Below are 23,553 nucleotides of genomic sequence, written 5' to 3'. Positions count from 1 at the left end.
ACACATTTGATTAATTGGACATTTTACAGCACTTCATTTTTATAAAATAACCACGGAATAGCGTCACTTTCAACCATGCTTCAATATCTGACGCTCAAAGCACCCTTTAGCGTCCATATGAGACGCATAACCCTACCACAGACCTAAACCTACCCAACCGAAGCGTCACATATTGACGCTAAAGGGTGCTTTGAGCGTCAGATATTGACGCTTCCGAAAGCGTCAGTTACATGACGCCTAAACCTACCCATAACCGAAGCGTCACATATGGACGCTAAAGGGTGCTTTGAGCGTCAGATATTGAAGCATGGTTGAAAGTGACAAAAAGTGACGCCTTAGGTATGAGAATGTGTTGCATAATTTGCATTGTAAAAATTTTAGTGGTTACATTTTTAATAAAATAAAATACGTTTTTGAGATTTTTTTCCTGCTTAGCCTCTGAAACCACTCGTATTTCTTGTGGATTTTGATCTAAAGTCACACTGGTTTTTATGGCATGATCCTCCATAGCTTGAGGGACACGCAGAGCATGGTTTTCCAGTCTTATATGGAGCCTCTCCTACCCAGTTCCCCCTAGAACAGAAGAAGCAACATGTGCAAGTTCGATTACTTTCCCTTTTCTTTTTCTTGCAAAAATCTTCATTAACCATTATTTAAAATGACTGTACTGATACAGTAGAAAATGATTCTTACTTGATAGAATAGTTGCAAACCAGTAAGGTGGCCTGTTTCCACATACTCCCGAAAACATATATATTTGAACACCTTCTGACAGCACATCCAATCTTATTGCTGTTGGCCCACACCATCTGAAACAAAAAGTATGGATCATGTGACACTGAAGACTGGACTAATGATGCTGAAATGCCATCAAAGGAATAAATCACATATAGGCCTATATATATCATTTTGGAGACCCACCTGGGTGTAGTGTGTGCAGACAGAGCCACTGCACCCATTGGGAAAGGAGAAAGTGTGTCTCTCTCCATACCAGGATCTTACCAGATCAACGATCGATTTATATCTGCAAAATGAAAGAAATAATAACAATCATACTCAGAATGTAGACAGTGTAAATATAATCCAGAATTGATGGTTTTCAGATATTAATTCATGTCGATACCATTAGTGTACCCATTCTTGGTATGTTTTTGTAAGGTAAGGTAAGGTAAGGTAAGGTAATTTATTTATAAAGCACAATTAAAAACAACGGGTAGTTGACCAATGTGCTGTACAATTTGTAAAAACATGCAAAAAGCAAATGTACAAAACAATTATACAATATTATGCAAATAACTAACTACTCTCATAAAACAAACAATCAACTAACTCAGCTATTTGGTTTAGACAGGAAAGCCAGAGAAAAAAGATGAGTTTTTAAAAAAGATTTAAAAGATACCACTGTGGAGGCAGTTCTAATATGCAAAGGCAAACTATTCCAGAGTTTCGGAGCCAACACTGAAAAGGAACGATCACCCCAAAGTTTGCGTCTTGACCTTGGGACAATTAGCAATTTCTGGTCAGAAGACCTAAGTGATCTTGAGGGAGAGTATATCTGTAATAGATCTGAGAGGTAAGGTGGTGCCAGACCATTTAGAGATTTAAAAACAAACAACAAAATCTTAAAATCAATCCTATAACGGATAGGCAACCAATGTAAAGAAAACAAAATCGGAGTGATATGGCTCCGCTTCCGAGATCCTGTCAGCAATCTAGCTGCGGCATTTTGAACAATTTGCAAACGTCTCAGAGTCGACTGATTAATTCCTGCATACAAGGCATTACAGTAATCTAAACGTGAGGTCACAAAAGCGTGCATTACTCTCTCTAAATCCGAAAATGACAAAAATGACTTGACTTTTGTCAATGTTCTTAATTGAAAGAAGCCGGATCGCACAACAGCGTTTACTTGTTTGTCAAATTTGAGGGAGTTATCAAAAATGACCCCCAAGTTTTTCACCATAGATTTACAATAAATAGATAAAGAACCTACATCAACCCAGGGTGACTCAGATACATTAGAGGGTCTGTACCTTCCAGAGATAATGGACAGATTCTGTCCAGTGGACCGCAAAACATGAGGAGGTCCATGGTCCCATATGCACTGAGAGGCCCAGGACTCTGCAGATTTAGCCAGTCTCTCGTCCCACACCTTTCCAAGAAGAGAGGGGGTCGATAAACAAATAATTAAAAGAATAGGTCACCCAAAAAGACCATGCAATGACATTAAATATGAACCGAGGATGTCAAGCAAAATGATCATAAACACTGTCCACACGACTATATTCTTTCAGAAGACTTCTGGAGCAATTCATTTAAATTAATTCGCTGATCTGAATCTGATGCAGATCTGAATTATTCAGACTTAACTCAATGACTGAATGATTCGGTAGCCGTTAACAAGCTCACTTGACTTGAAGATTTTTTAAATATGTAGCCTAATAAAAATTTGATCTCTTTTATGATGCATTTTATGCATGAGTTTGAGTCCTTTTTGGACTTTCTGTCACCATATACCTTGCATGAAAAAGAGCGTCCAGGGTGCCTTGAAATGTTGCATTCAGAAAAATAATAATAATAATAATAATAATAATTTATGTTGTGTGTTTGTTAATCCTAAAACAATAATAATGTAAAAAAAAATATTAATTGAAAATAAATTAAAAAACAGTACATAAAAATGCCCTACCATATATTCCATATTTGCTGCGGGTGGGAAGACCTGTGAGCGCACGCGGTTGTGATAGTCCAGTAATGCCGTCATATCTTTGCTGGAGATGAAGCGTTTCCGCCGCGCTCGAGCTGCGCTGGTGTCGCTGCTGTTCCTCAGTACATCCTCCATATAAACCTCATTGAGATGAAGCAGCTCTGTTGTGCCGTTCACCGCCACTGCTGCTGTCGTGCACGGCAGTGTCCACAAGGCGCCAGCAAAGAACAGCTGAACGCAGGCCAAATTCATCGCGCTGCCTTCTGTCTGGTTGGCTACAGGTGCTTTATTTGTGGAAAGAGAATACAATGTCAACAATTTCTCACTGTCTTAGTCAGAAAAATAACACTTAAGCTCTGGAACGCTACAGTCCCTATTCAAGTGCAAGTAGCCTATCGTTTAATACTGAACTTTCTGTTAGTTAGATATTAGCCAGAGCATTTTAACCATAGTAGGCCAACAGACAAACATGTAAACATAGTGATATAATTATCAGATAACCCGGTATGTGCAATTTATAGTCCACCCAAAAATTGCCACACACACGCACACGCACACACACACACACACACACACACACACATATATATATAGGTAGTTATATAATTTAACCCTACAATTTGCTTTGTTAGTTAGGCTATATAGACAGATTTTTATATCTTGCTAAAAAGTTTTAAAATAACGTTTTTAATACACATTATATAATGTATAACTATAAAATAAGTTATAATATATATATATTATATGGTTTAAACCTGTTATGTGGTTTTACATGGTCAAATTAATACATATCTAGTGCTGTCAAAATGATTAATCACGATTATCGAATCTAACATAAAAGTTTGTATTTATATAATTTATGTACACACACACATGCATATATATATATATATATATATATATATATATATATATATATACACACACATACATATATACAAACTTGTATGTTAGATTTGACAGCCCTAATATGTAAATTTTCTTATCAAAGTGGCATGGTTTGACACGAAGCAAATCATAGGGTTACATTGCAAAAGGGTTTAACCAAACTGACAAACATTACACCCAAATGTCCTTACTAGTCTTTGAAGGTATTATATATATGACCATCTCAACTGATGGAAAAGGAAATACATCAACAACAAAGATCTTTCAATAAACTCCTTTGATTTGTTTTTGTTGATTTTTTTTAATCTAATAAAAAAAAAGTGAACACATAATGGCTATTTAAGAGAAAAGTGTGGCATATACTTATGTAGTCCTGCAGTGTGAAGAGAGCGGGGGTCCTCAGTGGTCTTCACAGCAGCACATGCCTTCAGGAGTGATTCCAGCACTTTAGCACAGCCTGGAGAAGAGCAGCTGAAAAGATCTCCACTTCAACTCTGGCCTTTGCAAACAACGTCTTTGACATGTGTGGCAGCGAACTTTAACTGGGCCAACTCTCTAAGGCCATCTGACGTAAAAGAAAAGCCCTTGTCTCTTTTTCTTCCCCCACAGGGATGTTCCCAAAGTTCAGGATACAATTTAATGGAAGTCTTTGCTTTTTCAGCACACACTCAGTGGAATCTCCAAACAGCCATGCTCTCCAACAGGATTTTAAGATTGATGACTTTTCAACAGTCATAACTCTTCTTTCCATTACCTTTGTGATTTTTTTACAGCTTTCTGGGCAACTTTCACTTCTGATTTCACATCCTGTCTTACCAGTATAGCATCCATTGATTTGCAAATACTATGCTATATAGTAACTACAAAATAGCATACAGCGCATGCACAGTAATATTCAAAGACAAATGGGTTTTTACAATGCTTGGCTACATTTGGCTCTTGTTCCTTTAAATCATCCGTTTCTGTTCCTCGCTTATATCGGACATGTGTGTTTTTTGTGAGCTTTGTTTGGAGCTGCACTCAGCCTTCCTGGCAAAAAGTTTCAATAAAATAATTTGAATAAGCGCATTGGCAAGGATTTTATAAAAGGGAGGGAGTTGTTCTATGAATTAAAGTCCAACTTTTAAAGTCATAGCCAAGTCAGCACATTGTTCCAGCCGTCTATTCAGGAAGGACATGCCATGTGTAATATCTCTAGTCTCTGGCCAGTGCCAATATACACTGCACAACTTTGACTGTTGCAACTACTGAACAGGATCACCTAGAACATTGAGTAGATTCTGACTTAATAATACTATGTGGCAATTAGCCAATGCAGTATATTCACCTCATACTGAGCAGAAAATATGCAATATGAATAATATGGATACTATAGATTGTTGTTTAATTACAGTATGTGTCCACTGCGCCTATCATTTGCACTTACAGTATCTGCTTTTTGGGACTTTTCATTCTTTTAATAAAGTCAAAAGTAAAAGATATTAACACTTTTAAATAACAAGACTTCTAGATTGTTTTTTTGGGGCTAACAGCTAACGTAAGTATTGAATTCAATTTAGTACATCATTATAAGCAAAATATAGTGAAAATCTAAATATAATGAAGAAATAAAGCCTTTTTATTCAGCATGTAAGGCTTAGAGACCTCAAAGGAAACTTTTAAAGTTAGCAGTCATCCTCAAACTGTCAAGGTCGGCAGGGTCAAGGTTCAACTTGAGGCCTATTTGGAAGACTTTCTGTTGGCTTACTATATAGGCAAGAGAACGTAACTTGTTCTCTAGACAAACATATGATGTCACTACTTAACATTCACAATGTTGCAACCTTATGGTTTTGACTTTGTAGACAAAATGCACAAGTTTAGTCATTCCATTGACGAGACGCATATGTAAACGTTCTTCCCCGGGTCAAATGTTTGACAGCTTTATGTGCTAATATGATGTAAACATAATGCTAAGCTACAATGAGCCCTTGTAGAGTGTAACGTTTAAAAATAGCCACAGACATGTCTCTGTCAATTCTCTCACATACTTAATAGTGTTGTCATCACACATCAAAGGAGGTGATGAATTTTGAGCAGAAATATAAAATGAATCACTCAGTGCATGTACAGTACAAGCAGTGGCTATAGCTCACATTAAGCTTAATTCATTCGCATAATGTTACCTTGACCGCACCTCATTCATGCTTCATATCTGCTTAAAGGGGTGGTATAATGCCCCTTTTTACAATATGTAAAATAAGTCTATGTTGTCCCCAGAGTGTATGTGAAGTTTTAGCTCAAAATACCCAACAGATAATTTTTTACAGCATGTTAATATTGTCTCTTTTTGAGGGTCAGTAAAAACGCATTGTTTCGTGTGTGTCCCTTTAAATGTAAATGAGCTGCTGGTCCTGCACAGCTTCAAGAGTGTGTGTTGTTAGCACTGATCTATGTCATTCTATGTAGATCAGTGGGTGTTAGCAGCTCCGATTACCTCACACAGACAAGCACTAAAATGTCAAAAACTGTTCTGCCTTTTATGTTTAAACTGGAGTCGGACAATGATGGAGAGACTCAAGAAGAAGTGACAACGTAGAATGCAACAGGACATTTCTGAATGGTTAGTTGATGGATTTATGTTGGTGATGTGGAGTTAACTATGTTCAAGTCTTTAGCATATTCTGTCACGATAATCTATAAAATCGCTCGTGTGGGAACTGTTGTAAGATGCCTACAGAGTGACGTGTGTGGTTTGTGTTATGTACTGTATTGCATGTGAAAATACGAATGCGACAGCTTGAGCAGACTCACAAATGTGCTCTATAGATCACACAGATTTGAAGCATATAACAGGGTTCTCAAGTTTGATCAAAATCTTGGAGTGAGATCACATGCGGTTGGGGGAGGAGCCCTAATGGAGCCCCGCCCCCACCTGTCCCCGCCCCCACCTGTCCCCGCCCCCCAATTTTACCCATTGTTCATAATTAACCAGCACAAATTGAAATTATAACAATTGGTAAATCTGATAAATGACAGAGCAATTAATCACATCAAATATACGCTTTAGTGTTATTTCAAAATTACAATTAAGTTACAAAAATTACAAAAATATAACAAATTGCTCCAAACAGTTTGGAAAAACAAATATTTTTGCATTTTGAATGTGTCTAGTCGAAATGGTATAATGATTTATTGTGTGGTGGGACATTGAGAACAAATGACAGAGTATTATTAAGGTATGTGTGTGTGTTTGTGTGTGTGTGTGTGTGTGTGTGTGTGTACACAAGAGTACACACTCCAGCTTATGAAATGTGTTTTGTGTTGCAAGTGTTTGAAAAATACAAATGCAATGGCAATCAATGAATGCAATGGCAACGTTATGTTTTGACAGGATATAAAATATTACCCAGAGCACTCTGCTTTAATACGTATGTAGCCTTAATGTAACTAGAAATACTATTAATACAGTAGGCTATAATATATAATATAATTTAAAATAAAATAAATACATTTAAATTTATTTAAAATAAAATGAAGAAATACATCTTCATTCCTTCCCATACCCACTAACATTTCCCTTAGTTTCAGATAACGTAAGCTAGCCAAACTGAGCCAAAGCTTCTGGCCTGGTTGCAAAGTAGTTGTAGAGTTTTGACTGCATCAATAATAATGTATACGATGGGCTATATATTAAATGTTCTAGCACTGTTAGACGAGCTTTCTTCCAACTTACCTTCTCCATTATCACGACATGTGTTCGCGCGATGTTGTTGGTTACCTAGTAACGAACGTACGGTGGCCGAGAATGTTCCATCAACTTCCGTGTGTTCGCGCATCTATGCTGCCTATTAACGAACGCAATCTGGCCGAGATACGTGCTGGCGGCAGGAAACTTCACTTTGTGTGCCCGCGCCTCGTATACAACGTTATATAAAGCTTGTAGGACAACTTGGTTGGCATTGCCTTTTCAGCGTGAGAAATACACGGTGTGGCGTGTGAGCGTGTGAACTGGTTGAATTGCGTGTGTCTCACGGCCAATGCGTGAGACTTGAGAACCCTGCATATAATTTGTAAAATTATAAGTCTTGTATCTTCTGAAAGAATAAAATGATCAAAATCATAAAGCGCTTATTTTTTTTTATTATAGCACAGACAACATATACTTTATCACATTCAGCAGTGTTTTATATAATTTCAAAGGGTTTTCTGTAAAATTACACTGGAATAATTGCATACCACTGGATATGGGTATGAGTTTAGATTTGGGTAGGTGGAAATTACACAAAAAAAGGTAATATTCCTCCCTTCAGATTAATATGAACATCTTTTTTCATTTTTTATTATACAGAACAAATTCCAGTTCGTATTTTTTCCAGTGTTTGCTGGCATCTAGAGGAAACCAAGCCATAACTGTCTGCATGGTGCTAGTGCCCACAGCGCCTGAGTTATACACTTTCAAAAATGAATTTAAAATAAAAAAATCAAAGAGCGCCTCTTTTTTGGGGGGTTTATTACAGCTCAGACAACATATACTTAAATGTTTATCACTTTTAGCACTGTTTTATGAAACTGCAAAGGGTTTCCTGTAAAATGACACCAAAATTGTCTATTTTGAAAAAAAAAAATTTGTGGAAATTGGAGGCTTTTCAATTTGGGTAGGCAAATCCAGGCAGAAATCCTCAAAATTGTTCCAGAAGCTTAACAGGTTAAAGAATCATTTTTGAAAGTTTTTGCCTTTTATTATGATAGGACAGTCTGGGATCAAGAAAAAATCCACGAGTCGGGACTTTAACTCGGTTGTCCAAAACCCAAAAATGCTAAATGTCAGTACACTGACCACTTCGCTATTCAACAACAGTTTGATGAATATATTTGAACCTCACTGCTAAGAACCATGGGGGGAACAGAATCCGACGGCAAACAAACCAGCTGTCGGAATCCTTTCCCCCACTCCCATTATGAGAGGTGTTGATGTAGTGGCTTAAAAAATGCTGATTTTATTTTTGTGTGTGGATGGAACTTAACTTGCATCAGTTTAAAGAATAATTTGGGGAGTTATTGCCTTTTATTTTGATAGGACAGCATGGGATCAAGAAAAATTTACAAGTAGGGACTTAAACTTGGGTCGTCCAAAGCCCAAAAGTGCAAAATGTCAGTACAGTGACCACGTGGCTACCATGGACAATTATTCAACAACAGTTTGATGAATATTTGAACCTCACTGCTAAGAACCATGGGGGGAACAGAATCCGACGGCAAAAAAACAGCTGTCGGAATCCGTTCCCCCACTCCCATTATGAGAGGTGTTGATGTAATGGCTTAAAAAATGCTGATTTTATTTTTGTGTGTGGATGGAGCTTAACTTGCATCAGTTTAAAGAATATATTTTTTTTGCCTTTAATTATGATAGGACAGTGAAGTATCAAGAAAGATTGATGAACCGGGACTTGAACTCGGGTCGTAATAAGCTGAAAAACATGAATGCTAGTGCAGAGCATACTGAGCACTAGGATATTGGGTTTTGCAAATAGCTGAAATGTGATAAATATTAGAAACTCATTGTGTAAGAAACATAGGGGGAACAGAATCCGATGGCAAATAGTTCAGCTGTCGAAATCCATTCCCCCACCCCAGTGATGAGAGATGTTGATGTATCGGCTTAAAATATGCTTATTCTATTCTGTGTGTGGATGGAGCTTAAACAGCATCAATTTGATAAATATTAGAACCTCAGTGTGTCAGAAATATGGGGGGAACAGAATCTGACGGCAAAAAACACCTGTCGGAATCCGTTCCCCCACTCCCATTATGAGAGGTGTTGATGTAATGGCTTAAAAAATGCTGATTTTATTTTTGTGTGTGGAGGGAGCTTAACTTGCATCAGTTTAAAGAACATATTTTTTTGCCTTTTTTATGATAGGACAGTGAAGTATCAAGAAAGATTGATGAACCGGGACTTGAACTGGGGTCATAATAAGCTGAAAAACAATGAATAAAAGTGCAGAGTGTACTGACCACTAGGCTATTGGATTTGGTAATTAGCTGAAATATGATAAATATTAGAACCTCATTGTGTAAGAAACATAGGGGGAACAGAATCCGACGGCAAATAGTTCAGCTGTCGAAATCCGTTCCCCCACCACAATGATGAGAGATGTTGATGTATCGGCTTAAAATATGCTTATTCTATTCTGTGTGTGGATGGAGCTTAAACAGCATCAATTTGATAAATATTAGAACCTCGGTGTGTCAGAAATATGGGGGGAACAGAATCCAACGGCAAACCAACAGCTGTCGGAATCCGTTCCCCCACTCCCATTATGAGAGGTGTTGATGTAATGGCTTAAAAATGCTGATTTTATTTTTGTGTGTGGATGGAACTTAACTTGCTTCAGTTTAAAGAATATATTTTTTTGCCTTTTATTATGATAGGACAGTGAAGTATCAAAAAAGATTGACGAACCGGGACATGAACTCGGGTCGTAATAAGCTGAAAAACAATGAATGGAAGTGAAGAGTGTACTGACCACTAGGCTATTGGTTTTGGTAACTAGGTGAAATATATAGATATTAGAACCTCATTGTGTAAGAAACATAGAGGGAACAGAATCCGACGGCAAATAGTTCAGCTGTTCGAAATCCGTTCCCCCACCCGAATGATGAGAGATGTTGATGTAATGGCTTAAAATATGCTTATTCTATTCTGTGTGTGGATGGAGCTTAAACAGCATCAATTTGATAAATATTAGAACCTCGGTGTGTCAGAAATATGGGGGGAACAGAATCCGATGGAAAACCAACAGCTGTCGGAATCCCTTCCCCCACTCCCATTATGAGAGGTGTTGATGTAATGGCTTAAAAATGCTGATTTTATTTTTGTGTGTGGATGGAACTTAACTTGCATCAGTTTAAAGAATATATTGTTTTACCTTTTATTATGATAGGACAGTGAAGTAAAAAAAAAAATATTGACGAACCGGGACTTGAACTCGAGTCGTAATAAGCTGAAAAAAAACAGATGCAAGTGCAGAGCGTGCTGACCATTAGGCTATTGGGTTTGGTAACAAGCTGAAAAGTGATAAATATTAGAGCCTCATTGTGTAAGAAACATAGGGGGAGCAGAATCCGACGGCAAATAGTTCAGCTGTCGAAATCCGTTTCCCCACCACAATGATGAGAGATGTTGATGTATCGGCTTAAAATATGCTTATTCTATTCTGTGTGTGGATGGAGCTTAAACAGCCTCAATTTGATAAATATTAGAACCTCAGTGTGTCAGAAATATGGGGGGAACAGAATCCGACGGCAAAAAAACAGCTGACGGAATCCGTTCCCCCACTCCCATTATGAGAGGTGTTGATGTAATGGCTTAAAAATGCTGATTTTATTTTTGTGTGTGGATGGAGCTTAACTTGCATCAGTTTAAAGAATATATTTTTTTGCCTTTTATTATGATAGGGCAGTGAAGTAAAAAAAAAATATTGACGAACCGGGACTTGAACTCGAGTCGTAATAAGCTGAAAGAAAATGTATGCTAGTGCAGAGTGTACTGACCAATAGGCTATTGGGTTTAGTAATTAGCTGAAATGTTATACATATTAGAACCTCATGGTGTAAGAAACATAGGGGGAACAGAATCCGAAGGCAAATAGTTCAGCTGTCGAAATCCGTTCCCCCACCACAATGATGAGAGATGTTGATGTATCGGCTTAAAATATGCTTATTCTATTCTGTGTGTGGATGGAGCTTAAACAGCAACAATTTGAAAAATATTAGAACCTCAGTGTGTCAGAAATATGGGGGGAATAGAATCCGACGGCAAAAAAACACCTGTCGGAATCCGTTCCCCCACTCCCATTATGAGAGGTGTTGATGTAATGGCTTAAAAATGCTGATTTTATTTTTGTGTGTGGATGGAACTTAACTTGCATCAGTTTAAAGAATATATTGTTTTACCTTTTATTATGATAGGACAGTGAAGTAAAAAAAAAAATATTGATGAACCGGGACTTGAACTCGAGTCATAATAAGCTGAAAAAAATAGATGCAAGTGCAGCGTGTACAGACCACTAGGCTACTGGGTTTAGTAATTCGCTGAAATGTTATACATATTAGAACCTCATTGTGTAAGAAACATAGGGGGAACAGAATCCAACGGCAAATAGTTCAGCTGTCGAAATCCGTTCCCCCACCCGAGTGATGAGAGATGTTGATGTATCGGCTTAAAATATGCTTATTCTATTCTGTGTGTGGATGGAGCTTAAACAGCAACAATTTGATAAATATTAGAACCTCAGTGTGTCAGAAATATGGCGGGAACAGAATCCGACGGCAAAAAAACAGCTGTCGGAATCCGTTCCCCCACTCCCATTATGAGAGGTGTTGATGTAATGGCTTAAAAATGCTGATTTTATTTTTGTGTGTGGATGGAGCTTAACTTGCATCAGTTTAAAGAATATATTTTTTTGCCTTTAATTATGATAGGAAAGTGAAGTAAAAAAAAGATTGACGACCGGGACTTGAACTCGAGTCGTAATAAGCTGATAAACAACAAATGCAAGTGTAGAGTGTACAGACCACTAGGCTATTGGGTTTGGTGATTAGCTGAAATGTGATAAATATTAGAACCTCATTGTGTAAGAAACATAGGGGGAACAGAATCCAACGGCAAATAGTTCAGCTGTCGAAATCCGTTCCCCCACCCGAATGATAAAGATGTTGATGTATCGGCTTAAAATATGCTTATTCTATTCTGTGTGTGGATGGATGATAAATATTAGAACCTCAGTGTGTCAGAAATATCGGGGGAACAGAATCCGACGGCAAAAAAATACCTGTCGGAATCCGTTCCCCCACTCCAATTATGAGAGGTGTTGATGTAATGGCTTGAAAATGCTGATTTTATTTTTGTGTGTGGATGGAGCTTAATTTGCATCAGTTTAAATAATATATTTGTTTGCCTTTTATTATGATAGGACAGTGAAGTATCAAAAAAGATTGACGAACCGGGACTTGAACTCGGGTCGTAATAAGCTGAAAAAAAAAATGAACACAAGTGTAGAGTGTACTGACCACTAGGCTATTGGGCTTGGCAATTAGCTGAAATGTGATAAATATTAGAACCTCATTGTGTAAGAAACATAGGGGGAAAAGAATCTGACGGCAAAAAAACAGCTGTCGGAATCCGTTCCCCCACTTCCATTATGAGAGGTGTTGATGTAATGGCTTAAAAAATGCTGATTTTATTTTTGTGTGTGGATGGAGCTTAACTTCCATCAGTTTAAAGAATAATTTGGGGAGTTATTGCCTTTTATTATGATAGGACAGCATGGGATCAAGAAAAATTTACAAGTAGGGACTTAAACTCGGGTCGTCCAAAGCCCAAAAGTGCAAAATGTCAGTACAGTGACCACGTGGCTACCATGGACAATTATGCAACAACAGTTTGATGAATATTTGAACCTCGCTGCTAAGAACCATGGGGGGAACAGAATCCGACGGCAAAAAAACAGCTGTCGGAATCCGTTCCCCCACTCCCATTATGAGAGGTGTTGATGTAATGGCTTAAAAATGCTGATTTTATTTTTGTGTGTGGATGGAGGTTAACTTGCATCAGTTTAAAGAATATATTTTTTTACCTTTAATTATGATAGGACAGTGAAGTATCAAGAAAGATTGATGAACCGGGACTTGAACTCGGGTCGTAATAAGCTGAAAAACATGAATGCTAGTGCAGAGCATACTGAGCATTAGGCTATTGGGTTTTGCAAACAGCTGAAATGTGATAAATATTAGAACCTCATTGTGTAAGAAACATAGGGGGAACAGAATCCGATGGCAAATAGTTCAGCTGTCGAAATCCGTTCCCCCTCCCCAGTGATGAGAGATGTTGATATATCGGCTTAAAATAAGCTTATTCTATTCTGTGTGTGGATGGAGCTTAAACAGCATCAATTCCCCCACTCCCATTATGAGAGGTGTTGATGTAATGGCTTAAAAAATGCTGATTTTATTTTTGTGTGTGGATGGAGCTTAACTTGCATCAGTTTAAAGAATATATTTGTTTGCCTTTTATTATGATAGGACAGTGAAGTATCAAAAAAGATTGACGAACCGGGACTTGAACTCGGGTCGTAATAAGCTGAAAAACAATGAATAAAAGTGCAGAGTGTACTGAACACTAGGCTACTGGGTTTGGTAATTAGCTGAAATATGATAAATATTAGAACCTCATGGTGTAAGAAACATAGGGGGAACAGAATCCGACGGCAAATAGTTCAGCTGTCGAAATCCGTTCCCCACCACAATGATGAGAGATGTTGATGTATCGGCTTAAAATATGCTTATTCTATTCTGTGTGTGGATGGAGCTTAAACAGCATCAATTTGATAAATATAAGAACCTCAGTGTGTCAGAAATATGGGGGGAACAGAATCCGACGGCAAAAAAACAGCTGTCGGAATCCGTTCCCCACCACAATGATGAGAGATGTTGATGTATCGGCTTAAAATATGCTTATTCTATTCTGTGTGTGGATGGAGCTTAAACAGCATCAATTTGATAAATATAAGAACCTCAGTGTGTCAGAAATATGGGGGGAACAGAATCCGACGGCAAAAAAACAGCTGTCGGAATCCGTTCCCCCACTCCCATTATGAGAGGTGTTGATGTAATGGCTTAAAAATGCTGATTTTATTTTTGTGTGTGGATGGAACTTAACTTGCATCAGTTTAAAGAATATATTGTTTTACCTTTTATTAAGCTCCATCCACACACAGAATAGAATAAGCATATTTTAAGCCGATACATCAACATCTCTCATCATTGTGGTGGGGGAACGGATTTCGACAGCTGAACTATTTGCCGTCGGATTCTGTTCCCCCATTACATCAACCCCTCTCATAATGGGAGTGGGGGAACGGATTCCGACAGCTGTTTTTTTGCCGTCGGATTCTGTTCCCCCCATATTTCTGACACACTGAGGTTCTAATATTTATCAAATTGACGCTGTTTAAGCTCCATCCACACACAGAATAGAATAAGCATATTTTAAGCGGATACATCAACATCTCTCATCATTGTGGTGGGGAAACGGATTTCGACAGCTGAACTATTTGCCGTCGGATTCTGTTCCCCCTATGTTTCTTACACCATGAGGTTCTAATATGTATAACATTTCAGCTAATTACTAAACCCAATAGCCTAGTGGTCAGTACACTCTACGCTTGCATTCATTGTTTTTCAGCTTATTACGACCCGAGTTCAAGTCCCAGTTCGTCAATCTTTTTTGATACTTCACTGTCCTATCATAATAAAAGGCAAAAAAATATATTCTTTAAACTGATGCAAGTTAAGCTCCATCCACACACAAAAATAAAATCAGCATTTTTAAGCCATTACATCAACACCTCTCATAATGGGAGTGGGGGAACGGATTCCGACAGGTGTTTTTTTGCCGTCGGATTCTGTTCCCCCCATATTTCTGACACACTGAGGTTCTAATATTTATCAAATTGTTGCTGTTTAAGCTCCATCCACACACAGAATAGAATAAGCATATTTTAAGCTGATACATCAACATCTCTCATCATTCGGGTGGGGGAACGGATTTCGACAGCTGAACTATTTGCCGTCGGATTCTGTTCCCCCTATGTTTCTTACACCATGAGGTTCTAATATGTATAACATTTCAGCTTATTACTAAACCCAGTAGCCTGGTGGTCAGTACACTCTGCACTTGTATCCATTTTCTTTCAGCTTATTACGACTCGAGTTCAAATCCCGGTTCGTCAATATTTTTTATTTTACTTCACTGTCCTATCATAATAAAAGGTAAAACAATATATTCTTTAAACTGATGCAAGTTAAGCTCCATCCACACACAAAAATAAAATCAGCATTTTTAAGCCATTACATCAACACCTCTCATAATGGGAGTGGGGGAACGGATTCCGACAGCTGTTTTTTTGCCGTCGGATTCTGTTCCCCCCATATTTCCCCCCATATTTCTGTCAATACACTCTGCACTTGCATCCATTTTTTTTTTCAGCTTATTACGACTCGAGTTCATTTCTGACACACCGAGGTTCTAATATTTATCAGATTGATGCTGTTTAAGCTCCATCCACACACAGAATAGAATAAGCATATTTTAAGCTGATACATCAACATCTCTCATCATTCGGGTGGGGGAACGGATTTCGACAGCTGAACTATTTGCCGTCGGATTCTGTTCCCCCTATGTTTCTTACACCATGAGGTTCTAATATGTATAAAATTTCAGCTAATTAGTGAACCCAAGAGCCTAGTGGTCAATACACTCTGCACTTGCATCCATTTTTTTTTTCAGCTTATTACGACTCGAGTTCAAGTCCCGGTTCGTCAATCTTTTTTGATACTTCACTGTCCTATCATAATAAAAGGCAAAACAATATATTCTTTAAACTGATGCAAGTTAAGCTCCATCCACACACAAAAATAAAATCAGCATTTTTAAGCCATTACATCAACACCTCTCATAATGGGAGTGGGGGAACGGATTCCGACAGCTGTTTTTTTGCCGTCGGATTCTGTTCCCCCCATATTTCTGACACACCGAGGTTCTAATATTTATCAGATTGATGCTGTTTAAGCTCCATCCACACACAGAATAGAATAAGCATATTTTAAGCCGATACATCAACATCTCTCATCATTCTGGTGGGGGAACAGATTTCGACAGCTGAACTATTTGCCATCGGATTCTGTTCCCCCTATGTTTCTTACACCATGAGGTTCTAATATGTATAAAATTTCAGCTAATTAGTGAACCCAAGAGCCTAGTGGTCAATACACTCTGCACTTGCATCCATTTTTTTTTCAGCTTATTACGACTCGAGTTCAAGTCCCGGTTCGTCAATCTTTTTTGATACTTCACTGTTCTATCATAATAAAAGGCAAAACAATATATTCTTTAAACTGATGCAAGTTAAGCTCCATCCACACACAAAAATAAAATCAGCATTTTTTAAGCCATTACATCAACACCTCTCATAATGGGAGTGGGGGAACGGATTCCGACAGGTGTTTTTTTGCCGTCGGATTCTGCTTCCCCCATATTTCTGACACACTGAAGTTCTAATATTTATCAAATTGATGCTGTTTAAGCTCCATCCACACACAGAATAGAATAAGCATATTTTAAGCCGATACATCAACATCTCTCATCATTCGGGTGGGGGAACGGATTTCGACAGCTGAACTATTTGCCGTCGGATTCTGTTCCCCCTATGTTTCTTACACCATGAGGTTCTAAAATGTATAACATTTCAGCTTATTACTAAACCCAGTAGCCTAGTGGTCAGTACACTCTGCACTAGCATCCATTTTCTTTCAGCTTATTACGACTCGAGTTCAAGTCCCGGTTCGTCAATATTTTTTTTTTACTTCACTGTCCTATCATAATAAAAGGTAAAACAATATATTCTTTAAACTGATGCAAGTTAAGCGCCATCCACACACAAAAATAAAATCAGCATTTTTAACCCATTACATCAACACCTCTCATAATGGGAGTGGTGGAACGGATTCCGACAGCTGTTTTTTTGCCGTCGGATTCTGTTCCCCCCATATTTCTGACAAACTGAGGCTCTAATATTTATCAAATTGTTGCTGTTTAAGCTCCATCCACACACAGAATAGAATAAGCATATTTTAAGCCGATACATCAACATCTCTCATCATTCGGGTGGGGGAACGGATTTCGACAGCTGAACTATTTGCCTTCGGATTCTGTTCCCCCTATGTTTCTTACGCCATGAGGTTCTAATATGTATAACATTTCAGCTATTTACTGAACCCAATAGCCTAGTGGTCAGTACACTCTGCACTTGTGTCCATTTTCTTTCAGCTTATTACGACTGGAGTTCAAGTCCCGGTTCGTCAATATTTTTTTTTTTACTTCACTGTCCTATCATTATAAAAGGTAAAACAATATATTCTTTAAACTGATGCAAGTTAAGCTCCATCCACACACAAAAATAAAATCAGCATTTTTAAGCCATTACATCAACACCTCTCATAATGGGAGTGGGGGAACGGATTCCGAAGGCTGTTTTTTTGCCGTCGGATTCTGTTCCCCCCATATTTCTGACACACCGAGGTTCTAATATTTATCAGATTGATGCTGTTTAAGCTCCATCCACACACAGAATAGAATAAGCATATTTTAAGCCGATACATCAACATATCTCATCATTCGGGTGGGGGAACGGATTTCGACAGCTGAATTATTTGCCGTCGGATTCTGTTCCCCCTATGTTTCTTACACCATGAGGTTCTAATATGTATAACATTTCAGCTAATTAGTGAACCCAAGAGCCTAGTGGTCAGTACACTCTGCACTTGCATCCATTTTTTTTTTCAGCTTATTACGACTCGAGTTCAAGTCCCGGTTCGTCAATCTTTTTTGATACTTCACTGTCCTATCATAATAAAAGGCAAAACAATATATTCTTTAAACTGATGCAAGTTAAGCTCCATCCACACACAAAAATAAAATCAGCATTTTTAAGCCATTAAATCAACCCCTCTCATAATGGGAGTGGGGGAACGGATTCCGAGAGCTGTTTTTTTGCTGTCGGATTCTGTTCCCCCCATATTTCTGACACGCTGAGGTTCTAATATTTATCAAATTGATGCTGTTTAAGCTCCATCCACACACAGAATAGAATAAGCATATTTTAAGCCGATACATCAACATCTCTCATCATTGTGGTGGGGGAACGGATTTCGACAGCTGAACTATTTGCCGTCGGATTCTGTTCCCCCATTACATCAACCCCTCTCATAATGGGAGTGGGGGAACGGATTCCGACAGCTGTTTTTTTGCCGTCGGATTCTGTTCCCCCCATATTTCTGACACGCTGAGGTTCTAATATTTATCAAATTGATGCTGTTTAAGCTCCATCCACACACAGAATAGAATAAGCATATTTTAAGCCGATACATCAACATCTCTCATCATTGTGGTGGGGGAACGGATTTCGACAGCTGAACTATTTGCCTTCGGATTCTGTTCCCCCTATGTTTCTTACACCATGAGGTTCTAATATGTATAACATTTCAGCTAATTACTAAACCCAATAGTGGTCAGTACACTCTGCACTAGCATCCATTTTCTTTCAGCTTATTACGACTCGAGTTCAAGTCCCGGTTCGTCAATATTTTTTTTTTACATCACTGTCCTATCATTATAAAAGGTAAAACAATATATTCTTTAAACTGATGCAAGTTAAGCTCCATCCACACACAAAAATAAAATCAGCATTTTTAAGCCATTACATCAACCCCTCTCATAATGGGAGTGGGGGAACGGATTCCGACAGCTGTTTTTTTGCCGTCGGATTCTGTTCCCCCCATATTTCTGACACACTGAGGTTCTAATATTTATCAAATTGTTGCTGTTTAAGCTCCATCCACATACAGAATAGAATAAGCATATTTTAAGCCGATACATCAACATCTCTCATCATTCTGGTGGGGGAACGGATTTCGACAGCTGAACTATTTTCCGTCGGATTCTGTTCCCCCTATGTTTCTTACACAATGAGGTTCTAATATTTATCACATTTCAGCTAATCACCAAACCCAATAGCCTAGTGGTCAGTACACTCTACGCTTGCATTCATTGTTTTTCAGCTTATTACGACCCGAGTTCAAGTCCCAGTTCGTCAATCTTTTTTGATACTTCACTGTCCTATCATAATTAAAGGCAAAAAATATATTCTTTAAACTGATGCAAGTTAAGCTCCATCCACACACAATAATAAAATCAGCATTTTTTAAGCCATTACATCAACACCTCTCATAATGGGAGTGGGGGAAGGGATTCCGACAGCTGTTTTTTTGCCGTCGGATTCTGTTCCCCCCATATTTCTGACACACCGAGGTTCTAATATTTATCAGATTGATGCTGTTTAAGCTCCATCCACACACAGAATAGAATAAGCATATTTTAAGCCGATACATCAACATCTCTCATCATTCGGGTGGGGGAACGGATTTCGACAGCTGAACTATTTGCCGTCGGATTCTGTTCCCCCTATGTTTCTTACACAATGAGGTTCTAATATTTATCACATTTCAGCTAATCACCAAACCCAATAGCCTAGTGGTCAGTACACTCTACACTTGCATTCATTGTTTTTCAGCTTATTACGACTGGAGTTCAAGTCCCGGTTCGTCAATATTTTTTTTTTACTTCACTGTCCTATCATTATAAAAGGTAAAACAATATATTCTTTAAACTGATGCAAGTTAAGCGCCATCCACACACAAAAATAAAATCAGCATTTTTAACCCATTACATCAACACCTCTCATAATGGGAGTGGTGGAACGGATTCCGACAGCTGTTTTTTTGCCGTCGGATTCTGTTCCCCCCATATTTCTGACAAACTGAGGCTCTAATATTTATCAAATTGTTGCTGTTTAAGCTCCATCCACACACAGAATAGAATAAGCATATTTTAAGCCGATACATCAACATCTCTCATCATTCGGGTGGGGGAACGGATTTCGACAGCTGAACTATTTGCCTTCGGATTCTGTTCCCCCTATGTTTCTTACGCCATGAGGTTCTAATATGTATAACATTTCAGCTATTTACTGAACCCAATAGCCTAGTGGTCAGTACACTCTGCACTTGTATCCATTTTCTTTCAGCTTATTACGACTGGAGTTCAAGTCCCGGTTCGTCAATATTTTTTTTTTTACTTCACTGTCCTATCATTATAAAAGGTAAAACAATATATTCTTTAAACTGATGCAAGTTAAGCTCCATCCACACACAAAAATAAAATCAGCATTTTTAAGCCATTACATCAACACCTCTCATAATGGGAGTGGGGGAACGGATTCCGACAGCTGTTTTTTTGCCGTCGGATTCTGTTCCCCCCATATTTCTGACACACCGAGGTTCTAATATTTATCAGATTGATGCTGTTTAAGCTCCATCCACACACAGAATAGAATAAGCATATTTTAAGCCGATACATCAACATATCTCATCATTCGGGTGGGGGAACGGATTTCGACAGCTGAATTATTTGCCGTCGGATTCTGTTCCCCCTATGTTTCTTACACCATGAGGTTCTAATATGTATAACATTTCAGCTAATTAGTGAACCCAAGAGCCTAGTGGTCAGTACACTCTGCACTTGCATCCATTTTTTTTTTCAGCTTATTACGACTCGAGTTCAAGTCCCGGTTCGTCAATCTTTTTTGATACTTCACTGTCCTATCATAATAAAAGGCAAAACAATATATTCTTTAAACTGATGCAAGTTAAGCTCCATCCACACACAAAAATAAAATCAGCATTTTTAAGCCATTAAATCAACCCCTCTCATAATGGGAGTGGGGGAACGGATTCCGAGAGCTGTTTTTTTGCTGTCGGATTCTGTTCCCCCCATATTTCTGACACACTGAGGTTCTAATATTTATCAAATTGATGCTGTTTAAGCTCCATCCACACACAGAATAGAATAAGCATATTTTAAGCCGATACATCAACATCTCTCATCATTGTGGTGGGGGAACGGATTTCGACAGCTGAACTATTTGCCGTCGGATTCTGTTCCCCCATTACATCAACCCCTCTCATAATGGGAGTGGGGGAACGGATTCCGACAGCTGTTTTTTTGCCGTCGGATTCTGTTCCCCCCATATTTCTGACACGCTGAGGTTCTAATATTTATCAAATTGATGCTGTTTAAGCTCCATCCACACACAGAATAGAATAAGCATATTTTAAGCCGATACATCAACATCTCTCATCATTGTGGTGGGGGAACGGATTTCGACAGCTGAACTATTTGCCTTCGGATTCTGTTCCCCCTATGTTTCTTACACCATGAGGTTCTAATATGTATAACATTTCAGCTAATTACTAAACCCAATAGTGGTCAGTACACTCTGCACTAGCATCCATTTTCTTTCAGCTTATTACGACTCGAGTTCAAGTCCCGGTTCGTCAATATTTTTTTTTTACATCACTGTCCTATCATTATAAAAGGTAAAACAATATATTCTTTAAACTGATGCAAGTTAAGCTCCATCCACACACAAAAATAAAATCAGCATTTTTAAGCCATTACATCAACCCCTCTCATAATGGGAGTGGGGGAACGGATTCCGACAGCTGTTTTTTTGCCGTCGGATTCTGTTCCCCCCATATTTCTGACACACTGAGGTTCTAATATTTATCAAATTGTTGCTGTTTAAGCTCCATCCACATACAGAATAGAATAAGCATATTTTAAGCCGATACATCAACATCTCTCATCATTCTGGTGGGGGAACGGATTTCGACAGCTGAACTATTTGCCGTCGGATTCTGTTCCCCCTATGTTTCTTACACAATGAGGTTCTAATATTTATCACATTTCAGCTAATCACCAAACCCAATAGCCTAGTGGTCAGTACACTCTACGCTTGCATTCATTGTTTTTCAGCTTATTACGACCCGAGTTCAAGTCCCAGTTCGTCAATCTTTTTTGATACTTCACTGTCCTATCATAATTAAAGGCAAAAAATATATTCTTTAAACTGATGCAAGTTAAGCTCCATCCACACACAATAATAAAATCAGCATTTTTTAAGCCATTACATCAACACCTCTCATAATGGGAGTGGGGGAAGGGATTCCGACAGCTGTTTTTTTGCCGTCGGATTCTGTTCCCCCCATATTTCTGACACACCGAGGTTCTAATATTTATCAGATTGATGCTGTTTAAGCTCCATCCACACACAGAATAGAATAAGCATATTTTAAGCCGATACATCAACATCTCTCATCATTCGGGTGGGGGAACGGATTTCGACAGCTGAACTATTTGCCGTCGGATTCTGTTCCCCCTATGTTTCTTACACAATGAGGTTCTAATATTTATCACATTTCAGCTAATCACCAAACCCAATAGCCTAGTGGTCAGTACACTCTACACTTGCATTCATTGTTTTTCAGCTTATTACGACTGGAGTTCAAGTCCCGGTTCGTCAATATTTTTTTTTTACTTCACTGTCCTATCATTATAAAAGGTAAAACAATATATTCTTTAAACTGATGCAAGTTAAGCGCCATCCACACACAAAAATAAAATCAGCATTTTTAACCCATTACATCAACACCTCTCATAATGGGAGTGGTGGAACGGATTCCGACAGCTGTTTTTTTGCCGTCGGATTCTGTTCCCCCCATATTTCTGACAAACTGAGGCTCTAATATTTATCAAATTGTTGCTGTTTAAGCTCCATCCACACACAGAATAGAATAAGCATATTTTAAGCCGATACATAAACATCTCTCATCATTCGGGTGGGGGAACGGATTTCGACAGCTGAACTATTTGCCTTCGGATTCTGTTCCCCCTATGTTTCTTACGCCATGAGGTTCTAATATGTATAACATTTCAGCTATTTACTGAACCCAATAGCCTAGTGGTCAGTACACTCTGCACTTGTATCCATTTTCTTTCAGCTTATTACGACTGGAGTTCAAGTCCCGGTTCGTCAATATTTTTTTTTTTACTTCACTGTCCTATCATTATAAAAGGTAAAACAATATATTCTTTAAACTGATGCAAGTTAAGCTCCATCCACACACAAAAATGAAATCAGCATTTTTAAGCCATTACATCAACACCTCTCATAATGGGAGTGGGGGAAGGGATTCCGACAGCTGTTTTTTTGCCGTCGGATTCTGTTCCCCCCATATTTCTGACACACCGAGGTTCTAATATTTATCAAATTGTTGCTGTTTAAGCTCCATCCACACACAGAATAGAATAAGCATATTTTAAGCCGATACATCAACATCTCTCATCATTGTGGTGGGGGAACGGATTTCGACAGCTGAACTATTTGCCGTCGGATTCTGTTCCCCCTATGTTTCTTACACCATGAGGTTCTAATATGTATAACATTTCAGCTTATTAC

At 38.3% G+C, this 23,553-nt stretch overlaps 1 protein-coding gene across 1 annotated transcript; it reads right to left on the bottom strand.

Annotated features, from left to right (window-relative positions):
- Positions 1-431: 431 nt before the first annotated feature.
- r3hdml (R3H domain containing-like) lies at positions 432-2,959 on the bottom strand (the record flags this gene model as incomplete). Its single annotated transcript, XM_081386148.1, has 5 exons — positions 432-573; positions 694-809; positions 922-1,024; positions 2,034-2,152; positions 2,690-2,959. The coding sequence occupies 5 exons, from the start codon at positions 2,957-2,959 to the stop codon at positions 432-434; spliced, it is 750 nt and encodes a 249-aa protein (XP_081242274.1).
- Between the last annotated feature and the right edge of the window lie 20,594 nt (positions 2,960-23,553).

Source organism: Scardinius erythrophthalmus (assembly GCF_964197995.2).
Source record: "Scardinius erythrophthalmus genome assembly, chromosome: 15".
NCBI lineage: Eukaryota > Metazoa > Chordata > Actinopteri > Cypriniformes > Leuciscidae > Scardinius > Scardinius erythrophthalmus.
This window is presented reverse-complemented; position numbering and strand designations above follow the sequence as displayed.